The 24,195-nt window shown below is 51.3% G+C and overlaps 1 protein-coding gene across 3 annotated transcripts in view; it reads left to right on the top strand.

Annotated features, from left to right (window-relative positions):
* The window catches only part of TSC22D3 (TSC22 domain family member 3), a 58,206-nt gene that overhangs the window by 32,069 nt on the left and 1,942 nt on the right, over window positions 1-24,195 (top strand). Inside the window, exons 1-2 of one of the 3 annotated variants that reach the window (XM_031445189.2) lie at window positions 22,253-22,630; window positions 23,379-23,430. In XM_031445189.2, the coding sequence (XP_031301049.1) occupies window positions 22,509-22,630; window positions 23,379-23,430 (174 nt within the window). In that variant the 5' untranslated portion in view covers window positions 22,253-22,508. Of the gene's footprint in view, window positions 1-22,252; window positions 22,631-22,818; window positions 22,995-23,378; window positions 23,431-24,195 lie in introns of those variants that run through there. The other 2 variants (XM_031445191.2, XM_064482913.1) reach the window with 2 other exon arrangements.

Here is a 24,195-nt window from a genome sequence, read left to right as displayed (position 1 = left end):
TCTCACCTGTCCAGCCCACTCTATGCTATAACACACATGCCCTTGCTGCATTTTCCTCCATGTGTTGTCAACCCTGAGTGTAGCTGAAACGACCAGGCCAGGATTCGAAATGACCATTTCTATCATGGTTTGTTGATAACCATCTTCCTGAAGATGATGATGATGATGATGATGATGCGTGCGTGTGCATGCGCACGTGCACGTGAGCATGTATCTAGAACCGGCAGCCTTGGGGTACCAGTTCTTCTGCATATTTAAGCTTTGTGACACTAAGATTTCTCATTCCTACTATTTTCTGACTGCTCAGCCTTCCCTTAGCAGCAGCCTTGGAGAGCTAGGCAGTCAGAAGGATGCTGACATGGGCATGTACACAATTTGCGATCTAGGGCTTCACGAATGGAGGTTTGTGGGGCTTGCCCCCTCCAGCTCCCTCACAGGGCCACTTCCGATGGTTGGCACCAGCAGCATGTCAGCTGCACGGAGCAAATGGTGAGAGAGAAGAGATTCCAGGTCTTCTTTGGCTACGGCTGATTCCTTATTTCCTCTCCTTTCCCAGTTTGGGAGCATTTGTTGCTGTCTGAAGGGCTGGGCAGTGCCAAGACCACAATAAACAGCTTGTCCAGTACACACAAGCTCTTTGGACCCTGAAATGTCAGCTGGCCAACTGGCTCCCAGCTAGACCCTGCTGCGTGCCGTTTGCATCCGGCCTCGACAATGCCGCTCAGCGCTTGTAGAACCATGTGTCATAGCAACAAGCCTGGGAGTGGGGGCCCACGGTGACCTGGCCCTAGCTCTGGGATGCCAAGCTTAGGGGCCACACGTACAGCGCCTGGTAAAAAAGAAAGACTGCATTAGGGACCCAGCTTTGCAGATCCCAGACCAGCAAAATGGCCTGCCCTCCCCTTCCCCAACCTGGGCCTGGCCCCAGGGGCAGCAGACAGCCAGACTCCCTATGCCCCATATGGCTGAACCACTGACTGGTGTTGGACATCTCGCCCAGTGAAAGCTAGTGGGGTCAGGGCACATGCCTCCAGAGGATGTGGACAGAGCACAAAGGGCAAGAGAGGAGAGGGAGAGGCAGTGGGGTCTGGCGGCAAGAGTGCCAGGCCAGGATCCAGGGGACCTGGGCTCTACTCCCAGACCCTGCCACCAACTCCCTTGGAGTCCTTGAGCAAGATCACCCAGAGGGCAGGATTGGGGGACCAGGCACAGGGCCAAGACCTTGTGTAGGAGAAGATGAGCTGCAAAATCTAGTTCATGCATTTGGGAGGTTGTGGTGGGTATTTAACCAGAAACACTTTCCACTGAAGACCCACCTAGCTGCCTTTAAATGCCTTGCATACCTCTTGACCAGCAAAGGAACCAAACTCAGGTGCCAGGGGGACATATCAAAAAAGAGAGTACTGCTTCTTCCAAAATGTCCTGTCCTTTGCCTTGCTTGGGAGGCCAATAGGCAAGGACAGAGGGCACAGCTGTCCCTTAGCCATGGAGGCCCTGCGATTGTCTTCACCTCTACCTCTTGCAGCTACCCAGGAGGACTTCTCTGAAGTGTGAGGTTTGTCTCTGGGCCTAGGAGTCTGTAAAGAAGTGGCACCTCCCAGATCACCTCCCTAGGCGCCCATGCCTCAATATCACCGATGTCCAGAGACCCACACTCTGGTGCACACTTACTCTCAGGACCTGCCTTCATGGCTCATCCCCAAGCTTCCTCTGCCTGGTAGCAACAAATTTGCTGTTTTTCTGGTCCTGCGTGCTCATTGGGGTCCCATGAAGCACAGCCATCTTCAACTGCACAAAACACAGTGGATAGAAGCTACCAGTGTCTGACACAAAGTAGGTGCTCAGTAAATATTTGCCAAATGACTCCAGGCTGGAATTAATTCATGATACTTTCATATGAAGGGCAGCATTTAACTGTAGACATTTCAGGCTCTGAAGTAGTTTGGGGGCAGGAGGAAGAAGCCTGTTTGTGACCCATGCAGATAATAGCATGAGAGCAGCCACCCTCTGTGTGCGTGGAGGGAAGGTAGGCTACACCCACTGGGGCCGGGGGGGAAGGATGTCTGGGAAAAGGGCCAACATCCACTCCAGTCTGAGGGCCTCAGACACTTCCCAGTGCAGGAAGGCCCCATGGTGTTGTCTAATTGGCTTTCTAGTTATTCTCTTCCTTAGTGAGGGCCCAGCATGCAAAGCTGGGGTAGGGCTGAGCTTCCAGAATCTCTCCTGGAGCTCTGGGCAGCTTCTGATTATTCCCAACCAGGTGCCAGTTACCAGGGAGGGCCTTGGATCTGATTAGCATTACCTGAAATTACCTGAAGGAGCAAGAAGAGTCTTGGCCGGGGTCATCACAAGTCACTCATACCTCAACATGCCCCCCGCTCCCCATTCGGTTCAGGGGCTCTGGGAGCTGTGGTCTGGCCTTTACAGCTTCGCTTGCCAGATTCCTGTGTTGTCTATGCCTTCACAGCAGGGTGGGTGAGAAAGAGCGGCCCAGAAGGAAAAAACAAACAGAGGAAAGGTCTCTGGGTCTGTTGACGTTATAAGTGCTATTGATCTTACAAGATTTTTCCATTGGGAGGACAGTGAACTGACCTCGTTTTGCAGCCGGCTCGGGCTTTGACGCCACTGTCTAGGCCGTGAACCGAGAATCCGAGAGGCTATGGCTTTATCTCAACACATACTTGATAGTCACCACTCTCAGCAAGGCCAGGCTGGGGCCTCTCAGGGTGGGACGTGGGAGGATCCGGGTGGTTCCAGGCCTCTCTGCTCCTTCTGCCTTTTCCCAGTGATGCTCTATGACCCTGGGCCCAGGGACTCTCAGATCTCATGGGACCTGGATGGCAGGGAGGGGGGATTTTCAAGCAAGATGGACTCCAGACAAAAAGCTCAGACAGGAAGAGTGTGGTTGAAAGAGCACTGAACTTGGAGTTGGTGACTTGGACTTGGGGTCCAGCTGGGCCACTAATTAACTGTCTGGTTTCAAGCAAATGCCTTCCCCTCTCCTGGTTTCAGTTTTCTCATCTGTGAAGTGATAGGTGGAACTCAGTGATCCCTGAGGTCCTTCCCAGCTCCAAAACCCAGCAGTTTTGTGATAAATGCAAAAGTTAGGAAGGAGGAGAAGAACATAGAGAAGAAGCAAGAATGAAACATCCCAGTACAGTACAGAAGGGGGAACATGGGAGAGAAGAGAGGTACACTGCACTGGGGTGTAGTGGGGAGAGATCCGGTTCCTAATTCGTTTACTAAAGAGCTGCGTGACCTTAGGTGGGTCACTTCCCATCTTTGTACCTCATTCCAGTGGGAGGAATGAGTTAGCTCCCCACCCCCCCGCCAGACTACATTCTCGCTGGGAAACCTAGGTATACACGTGGGAAACAATCAGGGAATAGAATCCGTGCTCAGTGGTGTGACATGGACACTAGGTGCATTTGAAGAAGGAGAGGGGGATGGCGGCTGGTGGGCTAAGGCCTTACCTAAAGGTCAAGGGAGCAGAGTAAAGGTGCAGCGGCCCACAAATCAGATAGAACTAAGGGATGGATTATTGGCTCTGCCCCTGCCTGGCTATGTCACCCTGGGCAAGTCATTTGCCCTATCCAAATTTCAGTTTCCTCACCCATAAGAGGAGGGGATTGAACTAGTTGATTCTCAGGGTTCCTTACATCTCTCTGAATATGTGGGAAAACAAAACACAACAAAAAGAGGCCAGAAGATGCCAAGTAGGCCAAAGGGGAGAATTGCACATTCAAGGAGGAAGCCAGCCAATGTGGGTCAGATATATTTGCCAGGAGAAAAGCAGGATGGTGTTCCCAGAGCAATAGTGAGCTGGGGAGAGGAGGAGGAGGAGAAGGGGAGGAAGAAGGAAGGTGAGGTCAACTCAAAGGAGTGATTGGAAGGGACATGGATGCACCTTCGGTGAGAGGGTGCTTGGTTGGAGGGCATGCCGGTTAAGGAGCCCCTGCCTGGCACAGAAGTCTTGAGTGAGTCCTGGACCAGATGTTGAGGATGGCGAGTGCTACCGCAGACTCACCAAAGGAGGAGCCCCAAGTGGAGGGTGGGGAGCAGGGACACTTTCAAATTGGCAGGACTTATTCCATGGAGGAGAGAGGGCTCAGGGCCTATCACTAAGCATTTGATACTCTTGCATTTTATAGATCACTGATCCCTGCCCAGGACCAGAGTTAGAGTCTGGGCAGGTGTGGAAACTGAGGGCCTGAGAAGGGATTCAACCAGCCTGGGGGGTCACATGACAATTTCATGGCAGGGCCAGGAACATAAGTTTTCTCTCCCGATTCAGAGCCCTGTACTCTTGGGTGACCCCTGCTCTACCCATTGGATGCTCTTAAATCTCTGATTGGAATTGTTAGCCTCAGGGAGAAAAGTGGAGTGAAGAAAAACCAATTCCAGGTTACTGAGGCTCTCAGGGATTTGGGAGGCTGAACCATGCTAGCAGTGCCTGGCAAGCCCTTTGGCTGCAGGGCCGATGCTTGGGGCAGGACAGTGAGGGCTGAGTGAGTGTGAAGAGGGTGGGTTCCAGAGTCTGCTAGGTCCTCAAAGACCAGCTGCAGCTGTGTGTGCTTGAGCTGGTCACAACCTGTCTGAGCTTCTATTTCCTTAGCTGTCATCTGTAAAATAATAATACTTTGTTACATAGGGTTTTTGTGAGGAGTAGGTGAAATAATGCACGAGAAGCACTTGGCACAGTGTCTGGTACATAGTAAACTTTCAATAAGTGGTGGCCTTTATTATCATCATTCCTCCCACCACTACTGGTTTAATAAATGTGAGAGTGTGTGATCTTTCCTACCAACCTCCCAACCCACCAAAGACCTAGACTCTGCGCTTGCAACTTCCTTCTCCACTCACTGGCCCCCAAATCCTCACACCACTTCAGCTGCTGAGCCCGGGGCCTCTAAGAGCACCTTTGTCACCTTCATTATGAGACCAGCTTTCCTGGGTGGCCTTTCTGGAGAGTCCCACCTCCTCCCGACCTGCCTGCCAACATGGGGACCCAGCAGCGGGCAGTGAGAGGGAGACAGGTGGCAGGGGCCAACAAAATGAGGCCATGCAGTGCCGCCCTGTCACCAGTTCCCTGGCAAGGCCTAGCAAGGTCACCTTTTGCTTCTAATTTCCTCCTTTGGGGAGAGGAGGGATGAAGCCCTGAGGCGGCATTCAGATAAAAGTAAGGGCCTTTGCACACTGTCTGGGAGAAACCTGCCCAGTATTTGCCAAACCAAAAGATGGTCCAGTCAAGGGGACTGCTGTCACCTAGTATTCCTACACCAGGAGCTATCAGATCCATGCTGAGCTGCGCTAGGTGTCATTCCCCAGCCCCTAGGAAAAGTCCAGGAGCCTCTAATTCTGGGGAAGGAAACCCATGTTTCCTCAAATGAGAAGACTCTTGGGTGCGGCCTTCTGAGGGAGCTGATTGCTTATGCTGGGAAATTCAGAGGGTGCCCCAAACTGCTCCCAGCCTTTCATCCCTGTGGGAAAGGTGGGGTCACCAGAGAAACTCAGTGGCACTAGGCCAGGGAGGCCTGAAATCACATTGGAGCATGCAGGTCCTAGAGATGAAAGAACCCAGCCCATTTTCTGGGTTGAGAGGTGAAGGGCAAGATGGGTGGGAAGAGTGGGCGAGCAGGGCCTGTCAAATCTAGAGGTGGAGCAGTTGCCTATCTGTGCGCTGTCAGGAACCCCAAAGCAGACTCCACCCCCAAATCTCCCCTAGATAGCGCAAGCAAACAATGATGTGTTTCTGGAGCGCACGCTGGGTGTTCCGCATTGTGCTCAGCCTCTGTAGCAAATCATCAAGTTCAGTCATTACCCCTGCCCCAGAGTCCTTCCTCTTCAAAGCTTTGATGAGGATGAGCTGAGGTCAGGGCTGGGAGAGCAGGGTCACTTGGCACTCCGATGGCCCTGGGCCCTGGACAGCCAGAAGAGATAGTGTGGCAAGAGGCCCTTGGATGATGCAGGTAGGCCTGAGGGCGATAGGATGGGTGGTGAGGGGGATCCGGGCGGGGTGGGTGATGTTCTTAAAGCAGGGCAGAGGTGCACAGGAGACAAAATTTGGCTAAGGACCAAGGCCTGGAGGAGAAACAGATCCTCTGAGAGGAAGAGAGGAAAGGGGCAGGCTGAAGGCACACTGGCATTTTTGTAAAGGGGGCTCTAGCAAGTAACCCGAATGAATCCTTCAAGCACAGCAGTGGGGAGACGTAACCCCTGGTATTTGTCTCGAGCCTTGCCATTTGGAAAGTGGTCTCTCTCTCTCTCATACACACACACACACACACACACACACACACACACTCCTGTAATTTCATAACACCCCTGTCAAGGTGGGGAGGGCAAGAGTAATTACTCCCATTTGACAGATGAGGAAATCGGGACTCAGTAAGATTAAGTGACTTGTCCAAGATCACATAGATGTTTTTTATGGCACAGATGGGACCAAAACTTTGGTTTCCTGACTCCCAGGGCAGCGAAATTCAGAATTGGCCTAATGAGCATCCAGAGTATGGAGGAGACCACCTCTACAGCATTATCTCAGGAATTCTGGGAAAGAACTCTGCCCCACAAATCTCTCTCTCCTCTCACTAACACCTGAAATTTCACTCCTAAAGATTTATTCTCTGGGATGGAAATTGTGCCCCTTGTTAAAATGTGAAAGGGTGCTGGAGGAAAGAGTGGGGACATGGAACAATATCTCAGCGCCTTAGAATAAGGCCTGGGAGTGTTCCTATGAGAGGACCCTGGCCCTGGAGTGAGGTTGGGGAGGGGAGAGCAGAGGGTCTGCTAGGAGAGGAGGGGAGGGGAGGCAGCTCCGGCAAACTTACTCCTTTTTGCGTAAGAAGGTGAGGAGTTGCGTCAAAGGGTGAATGCAGGCAATGCTGAGAAGGGGGGTCAAGTCTGCCTCCCAGAACTCTAATGGGTGACTGCACCGGAATCCTCTGAGGGAGGTTGAGGGAGGACTTCCATGTCACTGTGGGGGAGGAGGGGGCAGCCACAGTGTCGGCTGGACAAGGAAGCAGGTTGGCCTAAGAAGCTGGCATTGTGGAGGGGCAGGTGGGGGTGGGGGAGCTATTCAGGGAGCTGGCCTAGAGCCAGGGGCCAGTCCCAAGGGGGTGAGCAGAGGTTTGAGAGCTCTGGGCCCCATTCCAGCGCCTGACCTTGAGTCACCATGCAACTCGGCACTTTTCCTACCTCAGCCCAGACACCCATCAAGTCTCTGTTATCTCAGCTTCCCGTTTTACAGAAAACTGTAAAAGTTTCTCTTCTGACTCCTCCTGACCGACCCTGCCCTTCCTACATTCCTCGCCACCCCCCAACCAGCATCCTGCAAGCCTCCTGGGCCCCCTGAAGGCTCTTGCCTGCTGCCTTTGGTCCCAGAGGCTGCCCCTCTGCCGTGCAGGCTGCCCCAGTACCCTCTGGTCCTGAGGGCAAGGGCCTGAAGGCCTCACTCAGCCCTTGGCCTGGGCCTTTCACTCAGAGGCACAGCTGTAAATAGCTGCATCTGAGGACATCAAAACTGGGACTGTTAGGATGGGCAGCAACCTCAGAAGTCACTTTTACCCTTCCTCCCTTCCTTTCTTCCTTCCTCCCCTCCTTTCTTCCTTCCTCCCTTCCTTCTTTCCTTCCTTCCTTCCCTCTTTTCTTCCTCCCATCCTTCCTTCCTCCCTTCCTTCCTTCCTCCCTCCCTTCAATTATTCCATCTGTTGAGCACTTACTATGCACCAGACACTGGTATAGGCCCTTGGTGTATGGCTTCATGGAGCTCCCAGTTTAAATAGGGGTATCATTAATCAAATAAGCACCTAAACAAATAGAAATTTGCAGCCTTGATCCTCTCATTTTACATTTAGGGGAAATGGGCCCAGAATGGTTATGAGACTTTTCCAAGATTGTTCCAGTAGCCAGGGACAAAACCAGGCCAGAACCTGTCCCCTGACTACTCTCCCAGTGCTCTTTCCACCATGCTCTGGAAAGGGTACAGCATGAGTGTAAAGGCGGAGTGTTTATCCCTCTATGCAGAGCCAGACTTAACCTATAGTCAGAGTAGTACATGGCCTACTTGGCAAGATTTGAAGATCACTGATAAGCACCCTCCCCTCCTCACTGTTACCCCACCTCCAGCTTATTCCCTCCCCACCCCGACACCCCCACCCATGCCTAAAATTATACCACTGCCTGAAATCTGAGGGTTACAGCTCCTGCGATCTGGGAAAAACCTGTTAAGTCATTACCTGCCATTTACACAAAAACATTTCCCTGATTTGTCCTTTAGGATAGGCCCAAAGTTCGGATACTTATGATTTGGGGGATGGAGACCAAAAGTCCCCTTAAGGCGGCGTTGCTAGAGGGGCAGGGTGCCTCCAAACAGTAGTGAGGGGCCCCATGGAACCCGAGGCAGCAGGAGGGCACAGATTGCCTGCGGGGACAGGCAGGAGGAAGGTACCTGAAAAGGAAAGAGGAATATTCTGAAGACAGACTCCTACTTCACAGTTTAGCCTGGGGGCCACCTTGAACTGACACCAACACCGAGATCGGTGACATTTTGTTTCAAAATACATGTTTACATTTGGTCTTTCCTTATACTGGATTATACTGAGTCTTTTGTCCCTTCCCCAGCCTGGTGTCTGAGTAGTTTGTACTTATCTGCAATTAGGAGGGGCCTTCCCTGTGTCTGGTCAAGTAGGTGCCCTTAAACATCAGCCAAGGCTAAATTGAAATGCAGATCTTCCCCTCTTCCAGGGACTTGAGATGGGAATCCTTCAGTAAGTAAAGAACCAGCCCCCACCAGGGGGCTTCCCCATCCTGACCCTGATAAAGGCCTCTTTCCAGTTCCCCTGCAGCTGTGATGAAGGGGGTTTATCAGGAATGGACCTTCACGCCTAGAATGCAGCCCTGCCTGGAAATCTCAAAACAAAGCAAAATGCCCAGCTTAGAGACAGCCCAGAGCTTTAGAATCACACACCGGGTGTTTACATCTGTCCTCTGTCACTACTAGCTGAGTGACCCTAGGCAAGTCACTTAACCTCTCTGAGTCTCAGTTCTCTCATCTGCAAAATGGGCCTAATGATAATACAATTCCCAGTTCCTACTGTCAACTGTCCATAACTGTCGAAAGGTTCAAAAGGCTAATGGATATATTGCTCTTAGCACAGTGCCGGCTAAGCAATCAGTACATGGGAGCTACTGATGTTATTATTTGGACCAGATGTGGCTTTGAGAGCTCCCAGTGATAGGTCAAGACCTAACAGCTGTGCATCCCTGCCTTCTTGTTTAATCGAGGTTTTCATATATCAGGTTTGCTTAAAGCAAGGCCCACCTGCAGGGCATTCCCTGAGCTGGTGATTCATGGGTGGGATGCATTCCACCCACCTATTTTAAGCTGTTCTACATTTTCTTCCCCCGACACGGACGTGTTTACACAGAAGAGGACAGTCCCAGTCAAAACAAGATGAAAATACCCTGCTGGCTGAGAGCCCCAGGCTAACTGGTTTCAGGTCCTCTCCCAGCTGTCAGCACCTCACAACAGAGCCACGGGGTGGTAGGGGGCTACCCAGGCCTACTCCCCTGCCTCTCCCTCCATCGGCCCAGCTCTTGGTATCAGGCAGTTGGCCATCACCTGGTCCAGACAGAGTGGGGTTCCGGGGCTGAGGTGTTGCCAGTTTTACAAGGGCAAGAAGGCGGGGTGCTGAGAGGCAAGGGCTGCCCTGGCCAGCTCTGGTGTGAGTATTGTGTCTGTCGCCAGGGCCGCCTGGTACCCAGGCAGAGAAGGCAACTGCCAACAGAGAGTGGGGGAAAATGGCCAAAGAAAGCTCCCCCGGCAACCTGACCTCTTGTCTGGCATTTCTCCCACTGGACTCATTCCTTTGGGTTAACAGGAGGCTCTTGGTAAAAAGAAATTAACCAGGGGAAGAAGAACCCACTAACCCCTTATCAGTCACAGAATCTGCCCGGGGGTCGATTTCTCACCTATGCCAACTTATCGATGAGCAGGCACCTGGGGAGGATATTTCCAGGGAGGATGCTTTGATGAGCACACACACGAGATCCCCTGGACAGGGAACACTGAAGCTAAATGTCCCCTGTAGGGCTTGGGCACATTGCTGCTCCTCACAGCCTCTTCAGAACAGTTTGCTTGTGTTTACCGAGAAGAGCAGGAGAAAACAATCTTTGTCATAAACTCTGCTCCTCTTACAGCTGCCCACTCAGGCAGTTTGGTTTCTTGACAGCAACTCCAGGAATATTGGGGCACATTTGCCTGTCCCCTGAAAGCCCAAGGCCACCAGTTACCCAGGACCCATTGTGAGGTCCTACCCCAGGCTGTACTGCTCCCCCACCCCGAGTCTATATTCAGTCCGCCTGGGTCACTTCTCTCAGAAGCCCCCCACCATTCAGACCACACTGAGCAGGTCATCGTGTTCCGTCCCTGAGAAAAACTAAACGGTTCCCCTTCTGAGAAAGACTTCATTTTAACAGGGATCCTCAAGACTTCAAACCCCAGGGTGACTTTAGGGTGAGAATTTCCTTTATGTTGGCAGGCATCAGGGTATTTTTAGTCAGGGTGGGTTTTTTATTTGCACCCCACCCCCTACATCGTTCCAGTTATATGGCTGTCACTCGCTCAGAATCAGGCTTGCTAGCCTGAAATCCCTCTTTGATGTTATTGCCAGCTGAGACTTGGCTGCCCTCCTCCCGGGCTTTATCACCCTCTACTACTCCCTGTGGGTGCCCTGTTCCCAACTGACCTAGCCCCTCCAGCTAAAGATGGAAACTGACCAAAGTCCCAGCGTTAGTGCAGAACCAGGAGGGCACACCCGGGTGAATTATCCCTTTTATTGAAGAGGTCAGGCCTTGGTTCCAGGTCATTAGTGGCCACTTACTCAATTAAATTGTGTTTGGGTTGGGTTTCCCAAGTATGTTTGATTTTCATTGGTCTTTCGTGTTTCTAACTGCAGGATTGCTCTCCAACAATGATTGTCCCCTAATTAAAATGTGTTAACAGGAGGCAAATTCATGAATTTGCCTATAGTTCTTTGCCATGGGGGCCATTAACAAAGTTCTAAAACTTATCTAGACCTTCTGTTTACTTATTAAGCACATGTTATGACATTGACACTGTGTGCCAGGCACTGGCACAGACTCTGTGGGTACCATGTTGAATAAGATAAGCCCCTGCCCTCGAAGAGCTTGTATTCTAGTCTAGGAAGCCAATCAGTGCTCACTTGAGACCGTGTGCACTGCCCACTTCCGGTCATGGTCTTAATCTGGCTGTGCCTTCGGTCTTGCCTGAAAGACTAGAAGTCCTGCTGATTACTATTTGTGCCATTGGAGAGGCTCTTGAGGCCAAAACGTTATGCAAGTTACAAGCCCTCTATACAGGAAAGGCTTGCTAAGACCTTCAAGAGACTAAATTTGAAATGCTGATTCCATTTTAACATCAATCCCTCAAACTACACTCCCCCATAAGCAGCATTGATAACGTGTGAAACCATGGAAATGACAAATTGGAACTGGACAGAACGTTAGAAATGCTAGACTTTGAAACAGCATCAATAGGGCTGCTCATTTGATGAGCCATTTTGCCAACAGTGTTGGGGGACAAGTGCCCTTACTCATGGAGCATATCACATTCACCTTGCCCTTGTTACTTCCCAGAGAACTCAGCTCTGCCGCCTACAGGATGTCCACCACATCTGGAAAAATAGGCAAATATATATATTGTTGTCAAGGACATCATCAGTTTGCAAAAAAAATACAATGATATCATCTCCATTTTCAGACTTTGGGGTGTCCATAAACATATATACCTTGTGTGTTGTGTATGTTGGGGAAGGAAGCATCATTTCCATTTCATGAATGAGGAGCCGGCAGCTTAGGGACTTGAGGAGCCTTCTAAACAGGTCCGGGGGCCTGCTGGCTAATGTGGGAAAAGAACTGTGGCCTCCTGACATGTTTTTTTTTTTTCCCACTTGATCGAGTTCATTTATTTTTTAAAATATTTTTTAAATTGAAGTACAGTCAGTTTACAATGTTGTGTCAATTTCTGGTGTGCAGCACAATGCTTCAGTCATACATGAGCATGCATATATTCGTTTTCATATTCTTTTTCACCATAAGTTACTGTAAGATATTGAATATAGTTCCCTGTGCTATACAGTATGAACTTGTTGTTTATGTATTTTATATATATTTCATTCTAAGTGAAGTAAGCCAGAAAGAGAAAGAAAAAGACCATATGATATCACTTATATGTGGAATCAAAAAAAAAAAGACAAATGAACTTATTTACAGAACAGAAACAGACTCACAGACACAGAAAACAAACTCATGGTTACTGGAGTCGGGGAAGGGATGGGAAGGGATAAATTGGGAGTTCAAGATTTGCAGACTGAGTTCATTTAGAACGGATGCTAGAGCTGCGTTCCTCAGGGAGCACCTCCCCGGTATTCACACTAGGGGAGTCCCTCTCAATTCCTCTTGTCATCACTCTCTGTCTGAGGGCTCAGCTCCATGCGCCACGCCCATTATTGCAGAAGCCTATTGTTGGAGGGAAATCAGCCGATGACACGACAGATGCCTCTGGATTGTCTCCCAACCGGGCTCAGGCCCCACTGCCCCAAGATGTCCAAGCAGTATCTGTGAAACTCCCTTTTCTCAACTGCTGACCTAGTAACTGTCTCTACTTGGCCATTCCTCACTTTCCATATTGACTTTAGCTCTTCTGTAACTCTGTCAACAAACTCCGTGGTGTTATTAGTTTTAGCAAATAACAGGATGTCAGAACTGTTGACCAGGATTCGTTACTTTGCTGTTAGAGTTCTATCCCAGGACATAGGGGCCAGTGTTCCTCTTATTTTTTAAGGTGTATGAGCTTTGGCAGGAAGCCTTTCCCGGGCAGGTCCACTGCGCTCTGCTCAGTCTCTAGGCCTTTAAGGCTGCTCGCTGCCAAGACTCCGCCCACCAAGACGTGGGCCCTTCTGTCTTTGCTTGGTGGTACAAAGACATCTGTAAGTAGGTTTTTCAAAAAATCAATGCAAACACTTAGAATTTTCTGTTTTTGTGCTTTACCCTCACAGTCTCACAGTGGCCTTTAAAAGAAGTCTGTACTTGGTAAGGCAGCTTCAGGACTTAACATTCACGTCGAGAAGGGTGGGGGGATGGTATTTTAGGCTGGCATTAAGAATTTCCAGGCTTTTGACCCAAAATAGCTTGCTCTTCCAACCCTATCCCCAACACTACCTGTCTCAGGGAGCAAGACAAGAGGTTAAAAGGGTCACTCTGTTCCTGACAGGCAACCAGGAAGTCCAGGCCTTGGGGGAAGCATGGCCTTTTATATTTAAGCCCCAAACCTAGCAGGCTGTATAAATTAAACATAAAAATAAAATAAAATACCAAAACACAGGCCAGATGCGTACAACAGGGAGCAGTGAATTCCCCTTATGGCTTTCCCTTGGGAGAGGGGAGGCAGTGAGCCGCAGGGGTGCCCTCCTTGCCTGGGAGGGGCTCACAAGCAATGGGTGAGGATGGTAGGGGCAGGGGAGCGCAAGGCTTGGATCGGGGTGGGGATGGGCATGTTTGTAGAGATCCTGGCAAGGCTTTGTAGTCAGCCCCAGCAAGCTGCTGAGGGGGGATGAGTCACAGCCCTCCAGCCAACCTCGGAATGGATCCACGTTTGACCGGGCAGTGACAGCCACAGGGCTGGAGGAGAGCTGGCTTTTGTAGAAGGGAGGTAGGGCTGGTTAATTGACCAGACTGTGCTGTTAGAGAAAAATCAGCCCCTCCCAGTTCATTCTCTCCCTCTCTCCGGGTTCTTCTCCTCTCCCACCCTGTGGTGCCCACCCCCTACGCTTCCAACCTCCCAGGGCAAGAGTTCCCACCGACAGCTGTGAAGTATCATAGAAGCAGTCTGTTTCTCATAACAGAGAAGCCAAATTTGCCAAAGAGTGATTTATAAATCTGAGCAGGTTTGGGTTATCCTTCTAATAGCAGCTCTCATTCACGCTCTGATCAAGTGTTCAGGAGTGGGAGGCAAAGAGATGGCCAAACATGAGAGGGAAAGAGATGACTGAACAGATGTTGGGCTTAGAATATGCTGAACCCCATCATGGCATATCACGCAAAGTGGGTCGTGGTGACCCTGGCACTATGGGAGCTCTTTGAGTAGAGTGTGTCTTGGTCTCACCTATATATAGGCCATTGGTTCCCCAAAGCAGTTCCATGAACTGGGGCCAGATGAGCTGTGTCCACATCTCCTGAAAGTACCCTTCCCAAGCCACAGATGTATTCCACTAGATTTTCTAGGGCTGGAGCCCAGGATATCCATATTCTCAACCAGCTCCTCCAGGCAATCCTGATGTTAAGAACCTCATCTGGACCCATTTTCCCCCCAGGTTTACCTGCTGTGTGTTTAGTCATCTTCTGATGCTGATCGGTCACTCACTACTCTGTTGAAAGCAATACAACAATTTAGTTCAGACTTATTTAAGTATTTGTAACCAATAGTGGCAGGATGTGGTACTTTCCCAGGGCTTTTGGCATTGGAAGAAAAAACTTTCCTAATTCCTCAAACTGTAAAGGATTCCATTAGAACCCAAAAGTATGACTCAGGGAGTGGTGTTCGTAGGCACTGCGGTAGTCCACCCAGGCAGACAGCTTGGACTGAGAGGAATTCGTTCCCGGTGCCCTTCAAATCACACTTCTCAGGTCATCAGTCACAGCCATATATGGTATCTGTGCCAGGACTGGCTCTCCTAGAACAGTCCTTATTGCGGGTGGGTGTAGCTCAGTGGTAGAGTGCCTGCTTAGCATGCACAAGGTCCTGGGTTCAATCCCTGGTACCTCCATTAAAAAAAAAAAAAGACTTTCCTCATGAGGAGCCTGTGGGGATAATTTCTTAGGCATTCATGTGATTGTGCACAAATGGTATGTGCTTTTCTTTCTCTTTCATTTTCATGTGTAATTGACATCTTTGAAAACCATGGACCTGGCAGCACCAGCACTTCCTGCTGCTGGTGTGCATTGTGAAGCTGGTTCCCCCTATACCCAGTCGACTGCCACTTCAAGCTTCCCCCAAGACCCTGTCACCTATGACCCCTGCACAGCACACAGCCAGCTCTGGACATCAGAGAGAGCAGAGGTCATGGCAGGTGATGCTCTGGCCTGGTCTAGAGTGTCCTGCCTTGTCATCTGGCCATGTCCTATTGCCTTACTATCCCTTTGGGGTCACAGGGAAGCTGGCATCCGCTGAGAGAAGAGACAGAGACAGAGATTGAGACTGAATGATGCCCTCTGCCTACCTAGCTCTGGGAATTAGACTTTGTCAGATGCTGAAAGGGTGTTTGCATAAATGTGTGTGTGTGAGTCTGTGCTTCTTTCTTCCTGATAAGGTGTGCGTATTCCTTGTCAGCATTTCCCAAACCTGGCAGGAGACCTCCCTTAACCCTCCCAGCACTCTTCTCAGCTCCCTGGCGCTGTTCCCATGGCTCAGGGGTCGGGGGCTGCCCAGGGAGGAGCTTGCCTTGTTTCTCTCCTTTCTTTCTGTTCTGGGAGTAGTAGTGTGTCCCCTTCCCCTCCTGCCACTGCTCCCACCCCAGCTAGGCTATCTTATTTCCATCTGAGTTGGCGGGCGGTTGGGGGGGGTGTGGTTAGAGAGCCAGAGGCCCTTTGCAACTACAGGGCCCCTCCTCACAAGTCAACAGAGGATCAAGGAGCTACCTCAAGTGAGCGCGGGGTGAATAGCTCCGCTGTGAGGTAAGCAAGGGCCTCAGGCGTACAATGTGAGCGCCTTGGGAGACTCCGAATGCTTACCCATCATGGCCCAGAAGCCCCCTGGCCCTGAAGAGGCTGGCATTATTACCATTGTTTTGTTCCCCAGGGAACCTGGACCACTTCAAAGGTCATCCATTCTATGGGGGGGGGGCCCACAATGGAGCAAGGTGCTCCACCTCAGAGCCCCTGGCCTCTTCACAGGCCCCTTGTCTGCTGGCTCTGCTTCCCCAGCAAGATTCTCCTGGTTCTCATCTTCCAAGCATCACCAATAGTCCCAAGTCCTTCACATACCTCTCAAAGTAACCCTGGCAACTGCCAGAAAAAAATGGCTTGGAATTTTTGGCTCTTGGAACTGCTCCATAGAGCAGGAGGACTGGGGAGAGGCCCTGCAGTGTCTCTCTTGTCCAGAGAAGCTGGTGGAAGGCTGGTGCAGACGAACAGACACAGAGAGTTGCCATGTTCTTGCTGCTTTCTTTCCTAGCCACTGGGAGAGTACAAAGGGGCAGGATTCCCAGAAGGCGGGCCTTGAGGAGGGGGGTTATGTGCCCGCCTGAAGATGCTCACTGGTCTGGGAGGGCAATATAGAGCAAGGATAAGACCACCAAGAGCTGGCCAAAGTAAAGCCAAGAGGTTGGCAGGTAGAGGTGACCCCTCCAACCCCATGCTAAACGTAGACCCCTTCCCTTCTCACAAGGAAGGGACTGGCAACTTAGAGACCCGCAAAGACCTGTGCTTTGTTCCCTTGGTTTACAAACCCCAGGGCTTAAGGAAGGGACTTAGAATGAAGGACCTTGGCACTGTTGACCATGTCAGAGGAGCCTTAGGTCCCACAGAAACTCCAAGCTTTGTGGCTGCTGTATTATCCCCATCTAGATGGGCACAAGCCAAGGACAGGGTAGGGAGAAAAAAAACATACCCGATTCTGAGGAATGAAGTGATACCCAGGGTTGAGGCGGTGGTGTGACAACTCTCCCAAACCCCAGGCTATTCTCCCTAGCACCCCTAAGCCCTAGGCTTTTTCCTGAAGTAAACATTTCACTGAGAACTAACCAGTGGAGAGACTTCTGAGTTTGACACAGGCTCAGGATATTCTGGAAGGAAGTACAATTATTGGCTTGCACTACCAGTTTGTTTGTTTGTTTGAATTTCACTGCAGTGTGCCTTGCACTTTGAATAAGGTGTTCAGTGAACTTTGAAATGAGTTGAATTGAATTGAATTGAATGATAATGGCATCTAGTGTGGGGAGGAGGAGGGAATTCCATTTACTGAGGTAAATTGAACATTCTTTTTTTTTTCAGGAATATCTATTTCATACTTGTAGATGGATAATGGGGATGGTGGAAAATGAGAAGAGAGCTTAGAAAAATTATGGAGGTAAATTTTCCCAGCTGCAAGGCATAAGGGGAAGGGAGACAAGCATAAATATTGACACAAGGTTCATGAAATTTAAGATCCGCTGAGCTAAACTGCATTCCTGGATAACGTTGCCAATAGTTGCAGTCTTGCTGAGACGCCAAGGACAAACTGCCTCCCCACCATAGTCAGCCATCAAAAGTTAGGGTGATGAAGACGATTTGATAAGAGCCCTTTTTGACTTCTCTGAATGAGGGTGAGTGGGGTGGAATGCCTTGTCCAAAAGGGCTTTGGTTCTGCCTGTTGTCCTAGTGTCACTGGGAGATTGTTTGTGACGCTCACATGGGACCCTGTCCGGGAGGGAGCTGAAAGGCACAATTCATTGCTCCTGCCATTATTCGGTGCCAGAGTTTGGCCCATATTGGTTGCTAGAGCCACTTTTCCAAGAGAGCACCCCTCCCTGTCCGCCACAGCTCCCCTTGGGTTCCCGCACCCCTCCCCCTCCCACCATCGCCTTCTGCATCTGTGTCTGCATCCTCCTCCCTGTTTTCCTGCCCTCCAAAGTGGGGGTTCTGGCCCTTGGCCATGCAGGCCAGTTCATGTGACCCACAGAGGACAAGGCACTTTGTCTGTCACCGTCTTTCCTTCTTGCTTCCCTTCTTCTGGACTTTGGGGATTTTCCATGAGGCCAAAGTAACGATGTAAGTGGCAGCAGCCCTCCTGTCTATAGTCTCCCACACTGGAGTGGAACCCGAGGGGAAGAGAGAAGATAAGAGTGAAGCCAGGACACATTCACTGATGGCATTTCAGCTTCCTTATTCCCCCAGCCTCTTCAGAAAAAGGGACAAGTAAGTAATTAGAAGTCGACAGCGCTTCAGGCGGAAGGGGGCCCGCGGTGGAGGAATAAGTGGGGAGGGTTGTTTTGCAGCCGGCCCGTGAACTGTGCTCACGCTCCAGTGCTCGTATCCTTTTTGAGTCCCTTGTCCAGCTCCTAACTCAGTGTTTGCTTTGTGGTCTGTCCCGCACCTCTCGCATGGTGTCTTTTCCCGCTTCTCCTGACACAGGACTCTGTGTTTGGCTGGCCACATTGCTGCATCTTGGGGTGGAACAGTCCCTGTAGAAAATAAGGAAGACTGGCCTATAAATAGTTACCTTTGGGCTGTGTGGCACACAATGCTTCGAGTGTGACAAAAAGGGAACTGAGATATTCCCCCTGGTCGCCACCCCCAACCTACCACACCCACCCCTCGGCAGCGTGCTGAGATCCTGCCCGCCGGCTCTGTGACCCAGACTGCCCAGTCTCCAGCCCCCTGCGCCGTGGGAACCCTAAGGAGGAAGGGCTCTGGTCCTCAAGAGTCTGGCTTCTGAAGTGGACCAGACTGCTGGGAACACTGAGATGCTGCTCCCCGTCAAAGGGAACAAGTCGGCTCTCAGGGCCACCTGCCTGAAGTGGCGGAAGTTGTCCCATCCTCATCATGCCACCCTCCATCTAGCAGGGCGCCCCTGAGAGAGGGAGCGTTAGCTGTGTCTGTCTAATCACAGAATCCCACAGCTGTAGGGCTAGAACTGAGAGCCGGTTGAGGACCTGGCTCATTAGCTGGGCGCTGTGGCCACGGTGGCTGTGGTGGCTCTGAGTTCAGCCTACGGTGTAAGTCATGGGTTGGAAGAAAGGGAGTTTGGAAACATTTACACACGTTGGGGTTGCTGTGCTGTTGAATCCCTAGGCCACCGTTTCCTGCCTGGGGTCCACCTCCACAGGACACAAGAACCCCGAGAGCCTCCTGGATCAGCACTTTCCTTGGAAAAGTTAGATCAGATCATAGATACCTTATCCTGCACAAACGTCCACTCACTGCGAGGTTTGGCACAGCTATTCTGGGCAGAATTCCCCACTGTGCCGAGGGTTAAGCAGAAAACCTTTCGGGTTCCTCCAACTTCTCCATCTCCTTCTACTATCCACCCCTTCCTCCCCTCCCCTTCTTGTTTGAAAATCTTTCTAAAGTGACATTTAGGTTGGTTATCTTCCTTTAGCAAACCCTGGGATCCCAGGATCCAGCCATTGTTACAAACAGAGACTCATAAGGCCTCAAAGTGAGCTCTCTTCACTGCTGCCTGATGAATTAGAGGTGTAAAGGGAACAAGAGATTGGTTGAGTGTGGACTGAACATGGGACATCCTTTCAAAGTCTTTTTTTTTAACTTACATCCCTGATATGAGCTTGTTTTCTTGTTGTTGGTTTCATTCTCCTAAAAGCTGAGCACAGCAGGAATAAGAAAAAAAAAGTTAATTAAGGGTGCCCGTTAGTGAGGCCCCAGGAACTGGACGTTTGACTGGACTGTGAGTATTATTGTAAGACTCCATACCTAATTTAGGACACTGTACACCCTAGGACTACATAGTACATTGGGGGATCCATCTGGTTAGATTTATAGTGCCTATTTCAGAGAGGGCTTTCTTTGAGGACTGCATAGCTGCCTTTTGAAAGGATGCAGGTGAGCAAAGCCTTCTTATAAAGCTCATTGGGACACTCTGGATAGTCTTCCACGCTGCTGGCGTCCTAGAGGCACTTCCCCTGCCCCTCACCCTTTCTTCCTCCTTACCAATTTCCTGGCGCCTTCAACCCATCCCCCAACTGCCTTGGTTCACTCATTCAACAAACCTACTCCCTGCCCCACTAGTAAGTGTGGTAAGAACCAACTTGGTCTCTAGGTCAGAAAGACCTGGGCTGGAGTCCAAGCTGTATAATTTATTAGCTGTGCCACCACCTTGGGCAAGGTAGTTTCTCAGACCCTTGGTTTCTTCATCTGTAAAATGACAGTGACATTGCCTACATCACAGGGTTTGTGACTCAACCAACACAACGTCTGGCCCGTAGCCGGAGCTCGCTTAATGGTAGCTGTTATTGTCAGTGGGTCTCACACTGAGCTTATTTCTAATTGAAGTATAATTAATGTACAATTCAAACACAGCCTTCTTAGCAAACTTCACCTCTTTTCTCTCTCCAAACTACTTGGATTTCTATGCCTCTGTCTCCATATAAGGGAGTCCCCATTGAAAGAGCCGGTTTTTCTTGTGTCTTATGCCCTGTTTTCCTGGTGGTGTTTTTTTCCCTGACAACCCAGCTTATTTATCTCTCCCTTTTTCATCATCTTCCTTGGAATCTTGGGGTGGGTAGCCATTGTGAGTTTAGGAAAGATTTACAAGCCAATGAAAGGTCAACTCAGAGGCTCTTCCTGGACCAAGAAAGCTCTGTGTGACACAGAGGGCAGATTAATATATCAGGAAATTCCAATATCAATTAAGCTCAGGATTTAAGAAGGTTTTTTTCCTCAGCTAATGTTCTTGATGAACTATAAATATAGTCTGCACTTTGTTCTGTCTGTTACACGCAGCTTAGTGTGAACACCTTGTTCAGAAAGCTTGTGACCTGAAGATAACATAATGTCCTGAGATTGGGATTGTCTCCCACCTAAACACTGGGGTGAAGCAAATCTCTGTCCTGGGATAATATAGTAGGTTCGCTTACATAGATCTGTTTATCAGCCCTTTGCAAATAGAATGGCCCTTGTGCACATATTATCACCAGGGGGATCTGATGGGAGTCTGACATCATTGTGAAAAATGTTGGTTCTTCGGTGACATAACTGCACTGGCAGCCTGGAGAAAATTAAGGCCTTCAGACTGGGCTTAACTGGGGCCTTGGCCAGGGTATTGGTGCCAGGCACCTGGTTAGGAGAAATATCCTGAAGCAAATAATAATTACCTTCTTTGCTGATAAGAGGCCCCAGTACTTTTCCAATAGCGTGATTGCACTAGGGTATTTCTTTGGACCACAGCCTGAATCACAAACTGATTCATGGGTACTGGCCCTAACTTCATCCAAACCATTTTATATGTGGTGGAACCCAGTGTTCTCCGTATGGCCCTGAATTGGTGTAAATAATACTCCCAGTTGCATCACCTGTCCCTTGTTCCGTCTAGGTTGCTCCATCTGGCTGCAATTCTGCTTATGTCCACCAGGTGGCCTCACTTAGGAAAGAGCAGGATAAAAGGACCTCAAGCTTTTTTTTTTTTTTTTAAAGCTTGAGGCTAAAAGGAAGGAAAATATATATTTGGATGGAAACATATGTAACTCTTAGTAGGCAACAATCACCTCATTTCCCTTGTGACTTGGACTCTGTGAAGTACTCCATAACTCTGTATGGCTAGATCCACCGCCAGGCGGGTGTTCTCCTGGATGGTGTGTATATAGCCTTGGTTTGTAGTTTTGTTGTCATTTGCTGTTTATAGGAAAGTAACAAAATCTTGTTTTTAAAAATAAGGACATAAGATTCCGGATGATGTATTCTGCATTGCAGAATAGGTTGTTGAGACCAAAGAGAAAGGGGCTGGAATCTTGTGGACATTGCAGTGCCCACTTCCCTACTGTCTCTTCCCCACCTCCCTCTGTCACCCTGTTGGCCCCTAGCTGCTCCCATGTACAAGCTCCCCAACTCATCCGAGTTCCTGGACGCTCTCTCCTCCTTCCATGCACACTGGCATGTACAAATTAACTGGTCCATGCATGTCACCGATCTGTGCATGTGTCAGTACACAGACAGCTACATCTGTAGGAAGAGGTGAGTAGATAGGTGCTGGGGATGGGGGCAAGCTAAGTGGGCAAGCTGGCTGGGTGAGGGGGCATGCAGGTGACAAAGTATGTGTGCAGGAGAGAGGCTGAGAAGGCAGGTGGTAGGAAGGAGTGAGGCTCCTGATGGCGAGGGTGGGTGTCCAGGGAGGGCGGCATGTGACAGCATGGCGAACGCATGGGAGTATGCTGGCTGACATCTGAAGAGGAGCTTTTCAAACGGGCGCTGCCCTCTACTGAATGCTTCCTACCTCCTGCTGTGGCGTTGGTACTTCTCATTTCTCCAAGAAATCAGCTCCAGTTTGGTTTTTACCGATCTCCAGAGCCCTCTTTGGAGATGCCAGTTGGCATAGGAAAGTGCTGAACTGTTTACAGTCCCAGCCTAAGGTTCAGGGAGGGGATGTGGTTTAACTGGGCCACAAAGCCCGGTACAGGACTCATTTGCATGGCCCCTGACGCCATGTGACGCAGCCGGCTCCTCCTATATAAAGAAGAAGGAGCCGAAATATCTCCGAGTCTGGGTTGGACCGGCGGCTGTGGAGTTTGTGACACACTAGGTGACACCCCTCGAGTCACTTCCCTTCAACTCTGGAACGCCCGCCCGGCTTGGGGTCCGCTCGGCAGCCTTCGCCCCCCTCCTAGCCCCAGGGCCCGACGCGCAGAGCCCAGCCCGGTGGAGCGCGCCAGCAGCCGGCGGCCGCCCAGCCCGCCCAGCCCAGCCCGCAGCCCGGCCAGAGCTCCCCGGCAGACCGAGCCATGAACACCGAAATGTATCAGACCCCCATGGAGGTGGCGGTCTATCAGCTGCACAATTTCAACATCTCCTTCTTCTCTTCCCTGCTTGGAGGGGATGTGGTTTCCGTTAAGCTGGATAACAGGTAACCACCGGCCACAGCAGCCGAGCCCGGGCGCCGGCGGGGGCTGGGCTGCGAGCGGGATCTCCGAGCGAGCCGTGCGCCGCCGGTCCCCGTTCCCCGCGGTGCAGCATCCTGGGAAGGGGCGGGGGTAGGGGACGCAGGGAGGGGAGGGGGGGTCACCGCCGCGCTGGGATCCGCCGTCGGAGCGTCCCTGCGGCCGCTGCGCCGTAAGAACGAGCTGCCGCAGCCCGAGGCGGAGGCAGCCAGAGGCAGAGGGGCGGCGGGGCCGGGTTGGGCAGGGGGCTGGCCGCGCGCCGTGCGCCTCTGGGGAGCAGGCCGGAAGCTTCCGAGCCAAGAAGGAATTCCTAGCTAGCTTCGGAGCCCGGTAGGTTTGCCCGGGATCTTCTGGGCTGGCGCCGGAATGGGCCGGCGGCGGGGGACTCCCTGGGCCGCGCGCCCCCATTGTTTGTCGCTGAGCAGGCCACGCTGGCCCGTGCGCCCCGGGACCCGCGCGCTGCTCCACGCGGAGCTCTGGGCGGCGGCGGCCGCCGCGGCGGCTGTGGCGGCGGCGAGGAGCCAGCCTGGGTGGGGAGGTGCAGCTTCCTGCAGGGGCCAGAGAGGGACCTGAGGACAAAGTGCCGGGAACTCTGAGCCCATGAGGCGGGAGAGAGGGAGAGCTGGGACAGATGGAGGACTTTGGCCACAGCTGCCAGGTACTCAGAGTGGAACCAAGTGGGTAACGCGGTCGCTTTGCTTTTTGTCTTGGCAGTGCCTCCGGAGCCAGCGTGGTGGCCATAGACAACAAGATCGAGCAGGCCATGGTGAGTGGCATCACCGCGTCATTCCCATCCCCAGACCTGGCTTTTGCTTCTGTAGCTCAGGGTAGGAGTGAGCGGGTGGGTGCAAAAGCCTTTAGCCAAGAGCTGGAGGAAGCAGACAGCCTGCTTCTATCCCTTTAGAGGCCTTTAAGTGGAGTCCCGTCAGAATGACACCTTTTAGGACATTTCCAGTCCACCCTTGCTGAGCCCTCTCCTTTCCTCCTCCCTCTCCCATCCCGGGGCTTTGCAGCAACCTCTGCCCCCGCCCCCACCCCGCTCCCGGCCTGGCCAGTGGCAGGGCAGGGAGCTCAGACACTTGCAAACCTCTGTCTGCATCCCGCAGTTGGCAGGGGCCAGAGCTCATTGGATGCAACCGCACTGCAGTGCCTCTGCAGAGCCTGGGCTGGGGTCAGGAGTTCGGAGGAAACAGGAAACAAAGCACCCCACCCCTTCTCCCTCTCCTTACCAGGTAGAGGTCATACTCCACCGAACAGCTAAAATGGCTGCAGGGGTTGGAGCATCCAGCAGTTAGCAACCACTTTATTGTGTCCTGGAGCCTAATGACATAGTTCCCTGCCCCCAGTGCAGTCATCCGAATTCGGAGAAGATGCAGCCATCCTGTACCTTCCCCCAGGGCTAGTGTCCTGTCCTGCCAGGCGGCAGGACAGCTGCAACTCAGTATGCTGGGTCATGTGGAGAGGAGGAGACTCCAAAATAGCCCATTAAATTCTCTCAGTGAAGATGTGTAAAGCAGACAAACAGTATGGG

Source organism: Camelus dromedarius, chromosome X (assembly GCF_036321535.1).
Source record: "Camelus dromedarius isolate mCamDro1 chromosome X, mCamDro1.pat, whole genome shotgun sequence".
Classification (NCBI taxonomy): domain Eukaryota; kingdom Metazoa; phylum Chordata; class Mammalia; order Artiodactyla; family Camelidae; genus Camelus; species Camelus dromedarius.
Note: the sequence above shows the minus strand (reverse complement) of the source record. Positions and strands in the feature narration are given on the sequence as shown.